Raw genomic sequence first — 6,280 nt, 5'->3', positions numbered from 1 at the left:
TTTTCATATTCCTTTCATATGCCATTTGCAAGAAATCTTGTCTTAACCTTTGACGATTTAACGTATAACAAAATTATATGCAATGTTTTTTTTATATACGATAAGATAATTGTTGTCATACCACCATGTGTTTACACATTTTTCAAATAGATAATGTAGTAGAAAAATTAACTAACTTTTGTTTTAGTGACATAATTATGAAAAAAAGTCTTTTATTTCAGCATAATTTTCTAAGAAAAATATTTTTTTAATTTTTAGCTAATTAAATATCTCTGATGCAATTTAAAGCAATAGTATAATATGGTTTAATTAAAAATGTTCAGTGTCTGGTATTTTCTTGCCAAATATTTTGTGTCTTGATAATTTTTAATTATAAAAAATATCAGAATATATTAATAGTATATCATGTTAGCAAAAAATTTGTGCTGAAATTTTTAATCGTTATTACAGCGTTGATCGATAAGAATAATGCCGAAAGCTCTTTAATTTGTAGAGAGAAGCTAATATCTAGAAATATACGGTAGGTATGCCACTAACCGGATTTCGCTTAATAACCTATTCGCTATTGAGTGACGCTTTCGACACAGCTTCATTACGTTCGCTATGATACACGCTCTTATGTGCTTTGACAATTTTAATCTACTTAATTGATTTACGAATCCGTTTATTTCTCTCCACTTTCGAGAAGTCCTTCTGTCGACTAGTATTCAAAATGAAATGTGTATCGGCGATAATTTCAATTGACAACTAGCTTTCAATTTAATATTTCAATATTTTATTCAATTAGATTACATTTATCTATTTTCTAGAAAAAAATCCGACAACTATTCTGTCTTTGCCTTCTTATTTCTATTCGACAATGAAAAATGTCACATTTGTCACATTTTTTATTGAGATATAAATTAAACTTCCAAAAATATTTTTTTTTATATTTATTGAACGCTTATAGTCATATCGCAGTTTCTTTCACGCGTGTTTATTATCGCGCCAATTTGCGTCTCGATAATGGACGTTGATGTATCCAATTAAACGGCACTTCCAACAAAGCTGCATTATATCAACTCGAAACAAATATTGAGCCTTTTTCATTCAATCGCGTGTTACATGCGATCAATTTTCAATCTCCATGTTTATTTCGCGATTCATCGATCGTTTTCCATACGCTGCTGGCGTAAATCTATCCCTCCGCTGCGGCCCCTGTTCGACACGCGTTCCACGCATTCGACCGTATTTATAATCGGATGTCGCGCACATTGTTTAATTATCTTGACAATATACGCGATCATAATGGCTGCGATGATTTATGGCGCAAAATGCCGTCAACGAGGCTCGGAGAAAGCGAGGGGCGCGTTACGTCGTAAGCTCATGGACATTGCATAAAGCATTATTATCGAGAACGGGACAAATGACGTATCTATAAACGGCGGTTTAATGCGAGTATATTTGCGAAACGTGCGCGCTGACCGTTAATCATACAATTTAATACATGTGTCGGCGACGGTTCGCGCAATTGTGTTTTACCTACGCGGAAGCACTTTTCGTGACAAATCCCATGACGAAACAAATCCATTTCTGTTGCCAATCGCGCATTAAACTCTAATAAAATATATTTGAAATGTCATTTTATTCATCTCTATGTTATTGTCTTTATTTACGAAAAATTTCAATAGTCGAAAAAAGTATAATCCTCCTCGATTTTTTGAAACACGTTTCCTTAATCTTTTCCTTTTATACATATTTCAATTTATCACAATATTATAAGTCTTTGCTGCCGGATAATAAATGCATTTTGCGTTAATGCGTGTTTTATGTATAGGAAGGCGAACAAGCTGAAGCTCCTGTGGCGGAACCACCGCCACCGGAACCGACACCGACGCCAGAACCAGCGCCAGCCCCGACTCCAGCTCCGGCCCCGCCAGCGGAACCTGTTCCTACGCCATCACCAGCGCCCTCACCGGCACCTCCAGCCGAAGGTGCTCCAGCAGCTCCTCCCGCAGAAGGTGTCCCACCGGCGGAAGGTGCTGCGCCAGCACCTGCTGGTAAATATAGCTTAAAACAATTTTTAATACACACGAGTGATTTCTCGCGAAATTTGCTTCTTTTTTTTGATAGAATTAAAATTTTAATAGGCAAAATCTTAAACTACATAATAAACTATAGAAGATATTCCAGATCAGTTTTTCTTAATTTTTTGAATAACTTTAATTAATTTTGATTAATTTCCCTTTAATCAATTTCTTTTCAAAATTTGATAGAATGCATGCGCAGTGTCTCTTCTTTTCATGATTTTTTAATTTTACATTTTTTAAACAAATACTGATCATTTAACATATTTATAGAAGGTGCGCCACCAGCAGCTCCAGCAGAGGGTGCTGCACCATCTGCGGAAGGTGTTGTACCACCGGCGGAAGGAGCTGTACTTCCGGCCGAAGGAGCTGCACTTCCGGCCGAAGGAACCGCACCTGTTGCTCCTGCGGAAGGAACAGCGCCGCCAGCGGAAGGTGCACCCGCTGAAGGAGCACCTCCAGCCGAAGGTTCTGCACCCGTTACTGCTCCTGCCGAGGGTGCACCTGTAGAGGGAACACCAGTAGAAGGTTAATTTTATCTTCTCTTTTCTTTTATATTAATAAAAATTTTAGTCTTATTATTTTCACCAAATTATGTTAAATTTTCAAAAAAATATAAAATAGATCTAAATTACATGTTGTATATTATATTAAATCTTTAGCTGCGAACATTGTATACTGATATATATTTTTTATAACAAAGGTAAAATTTTAAATTGAATAATCGATGTGTGAAGACTTTTCAATGTAAATTTATGATATCGTTATTTTATGCTGATTAATAATAAGTCAAGCCAATATTTTGCTAGTCAATGATATTAAAATAGCTTTTATCAATGCGATAGTTAAAATATTGATGTCGATCAATCATTGTCAATTTCAATCACGTTGGTTTTCGGTTTTCTAAATGTAAAAAAATGTGTCGTAAAAAGGGATCGTGATTGATCTGTTATATACTATAACAGAACTTTTAGCATCGTTCGTAATGTAAAAAAAAAAAAAACAATTGCGTAGGTGCAACACCAGCAATACCGGAAGGAACTCCTGCGGCTCCGCCAACGGAAGGAGCTCCCTCAGCCGAAGGAATTGCCCCTGCCGCAGCTCCAGCAGAAGGTGCACCAGTCGCACCCCCCGAAGGAGCCGCATCCGCCGCTGCGCCCGCAGACGCGACATCTGCAACTCCAGCGGAAACCGCACCGGCGCCCGCCGAAAGTACGTAAAATATTTTGTGTGCGTAATTTGATTGTTTTTGTTTTTCAGGTTACATAGCAAAACTTACTTTTTCGAAAATCTGACGTTTTAAATTTTTTCAAAAAGATTTGCAATTTGTTTTTTTATCGAGATGTTTTCATTTTTTGAAACTAAACACTTTACCACACGGTTTTGAGAAAATATAGGAACAATAGAATTTTTTGATTGCCAACTTTTGCTTGACAAAATTGGCTTCTATTAATTTTAAATTTTTTAACTTAATTTTTAGCTAATCTAGTTTTGATATTGCGAGTTACAATCCGCATCAGAGGCAATCCCGCGCTAAAGAGCGCGAAATACATCATGAATGGTATGTCAAAGCCAGCAAGTAAGAAAAGCAACGGACTAAAAAAAAAAAACATCGCATTCGACGAACTAAAAATTATCTAATCTAGTGTCACAGGCATGTTATGGGCGAACTAATTATTCAAACTAATCGCGTACCAGCCAGATCATCATCTGCTAGTGTCTATCGAAGGAAAATCGACGAGAGCTATTCTCCTCGACTATCATCGACTTATCATTAACTCTAGTTCATTATTTCGCACTCTGTTACCACGGTTGTTTCTCGTGTTAATCCCTTTTCTTTTCTCGTACAGCACCTGCATCGTAACTTGGGCGGAAAAGAGGGCAAAAAGCGAGAGAAAGAGAGAAAGAGAGAGAGAGAGAGAGAGCGAAGGATCACACACTTTGCCGCATATTTTCCTCTCGTTGACGTCAAACTTTGCGGAACATCTGCACGTTCAACAGTAACGAACGGATATGAGACCGCGGCCTATATGATATCGTGGCTCGCACTTTTCTTATCGTCATCATCATTATCATTATCATCGTCATCGTCAGCATCCTTATACCGTCATCTCTATCGCCGCCGTTGTCTCATCGCTCACGCCTTGCATATTCATCGCTCATGCATCACGAAAACTCGCACGTGCCGCACGAGATGCAAAGGAAACCAGAATAATACGAGTGCAAGAAAGAGAGAGAATGGGGGGGGGGAGGGGGGTCGCGTGTCTTGTAGCGCGATATGTCTTATGGTCGAGAACTCGACGCGCAGCTCATATTTTATTTGTCTCATATCCGTTATGAGAAACGAATCCGCACGTCATTAAAATGCCGGAAAGAGGACAGTCCTTATTTAACGAATGCTGCGATTATTTATTAATCGAGATTACGTCGAGTACACGTTTCGTCACGTTCGCTCGAGAGCATCCGATAACTTTTCTATCAAACAATCGTTAGGTATTAATCGCAACAACGGTACAATTAACCAACTGCGCCTCGGAATTTTCTGTAAATAATCCGCTGCGGCACGTCGCAGTTCTCTTTACACAGATCGATATCGAATCGACACATCTTCTGTACACGAGAAATTGGATTTCGTAATAAAAGCTTTTCTTCGATTACTGGTAACGCTTCTCTCGTTTAACAGATGTATCCGCTCTATACCCCTTATCCCACAGAATTTATCTCGTCCTCTATTTACGATTAGTCTTTTCTATCGCGTATAATTTATAAATGATCAAAAAATAATCGAGTGATTCGTTTAAAGCGTATAACGTTAATTTTGCATATAACTTTTTTAACATCGATATAAATTTCTCTCCCCTACGCGTTTTACGTTTAATAATAATAATTGTCTGTAAATGGTTTATTTGTACGATTTGTGTACAGATCTTATTATTTCTTAGATCGTAATTCATCGTTTATTGCCAATTGTGTGGGCGCAACAGATCCTTTTAGGCACTTGAAAACCATTTGTTTTATCGCCGGGCTACGCGTTTTGCCCTTTGTCGTGCTTTGTTTCACGGCATATACACGAAAGGGCACAATAGACGGTCCTTTATAATGGAGTCTAAATAGGGCTGTCTTAATATGCGTTCTGTCATACCGCAGAATCTCTTTGTTATTTGTATGACATTTCCCGTTCACGTACACGTACACGTATATAAGAAGAGTGATAAAATATATTTATAATTAATTAAATAATTATAAATATAATTAATTTTATAATAAAATACTAGCATTATGTATGTGTGTGTGTGTGTGTGTGTGTTAAAATGCATTTTAAAGAAATTGTATACATACAAATTAGAGTACATTAAAGCCGATTCTTCGTATAATAAAATGTTAATCAATATTTGAATTTGAAATTAGAAATACATATCTATCGTCAATTATTTGATCTTGATTGCAAATGATAATTCTCGCTCAATGAATGCACTTCGGTTAATTCCACCATCACACATCGATAATTGGCGTAAATGATATCCGTAACAATTTTGGCATGAAACAATAGCATAGTTTACATAAATCAAAATTGAAAATGTAACAACAACGCGAAGGTATCTGATAATAATCATAATTTTACACGTGCGCGTCATTACTGAACCGTATAAAATAGATAGGAGATCATTACGAATGGGTTTAATCGCAGTTGAAATATTCAAGGCTCAATATACGCTTTCGCGTTGAAAGCGAAAAACAAAGAGGCATTTCATACAATTATAACAGTTTCTCTCGCGAAATGATAATTGCGTCCATAAAGCAGCAAATTACATACCTCGGGTGTGTTTATTGTATGAAGGCAGGGGATCAGAAATAATCGTGTGAAGCCAGAAGATTGACAGGTACGGTAAGGTCTATATCTATGAATATCTAACGCGGATTGGGCAGGGTTAATGTCAATTGTCTCACACATTTTCAGTATCGATACGATATACTGTATCTAATATGTATACATATAATAGATGTGTAATACGATACTGTTTTTCGACACTCCCGGTATTTTTTTACGACATTCCCGACATTTTTCTCGTCATTCCCAATACATTTTTTCGACACTCTCGACATTTTCTTTCGGTATTCTCAGTACTGCTTACTTACAGATGATATTTATTGTCAGAGCATTAATCACGATTGATTCCGTTTCTTCGATTATTTCACAATTATGATTATATATA

General features: G+C 36.8%; 1 protein-coding gene across 1 annotated transcript; it reads left to right on the top strand.

The window, feature by feature from the left end:
• The first annotated feature begins 1,303 nt into the window (after window positions 1-1,303).
• LOC115245938 (skin secretory protein xP2-like) lies at window positions 1,304-4,724 on the top strand. Its single transcript, XM_029824461.1, has 6 exons — window positions 1,304-1,357; window positions 1,817-2,039; window positions 2,340-2,594; window positions 3,081-3,278; window positions 3,547-3,627; window positions 3,917-4,724. Exons 1-6 carry the CDS (start codon window positions 1,304-1,306, stop codon window positions 3,928-3,930), a joined length of 825 nt encoding a protein of 274 aa, XP_029680321.1. The 3' UTR covers window positions 3,931-4,724.
• Window positions 4,725-6,280: the final 1,556 nt, after the last annotated feature.

Source organism: Formica exsecta, unplaced genomic scaffold, assembly GCF_003651465.1.
Source record: "Formica exsecta isolate Colony F162 unplaced genomic scaffold, ASM365146v1 scaffold137, whole genome shotgun sequence".
In the NCBI taxonomy this organism is placed as follows: Eukaryota; Metazoa; Arthropoda; class Insecta; order Hymenoptera; family Formicidae; genus Formica; species Formica exsecta.
The sequence above is the reverse complement of the archived record's forward strand: the minus strand, read 5'-3'. Positions and strand labels throughout refer to the sequence as shown.

Bases quoted from the DNA above. Each gene is read 5' to 3' on its own strand.
- LOC115245938 (XM_029824461.1), top strand. From the start codon at position 1,304: ATGGCGCAAAATGCCGTCAACGAGGCTCGGAGAAAGCGAGGGGCGCGT. The intron at 2,040-2,339 runs GTAAATATAGCT...ACATATTTATAG, and splicing joins TGCTGCGCCAGCACCTGCTG to AAGGTGCGCCACCAGCAGCT. The intron at 3,279-3,546 runs GTACGTAAAATA...CTTAATTTTTAG, and splicing joins CGCACCGGCGCCCGCCGAAA to CTAATCTAGTTTTGATATTG.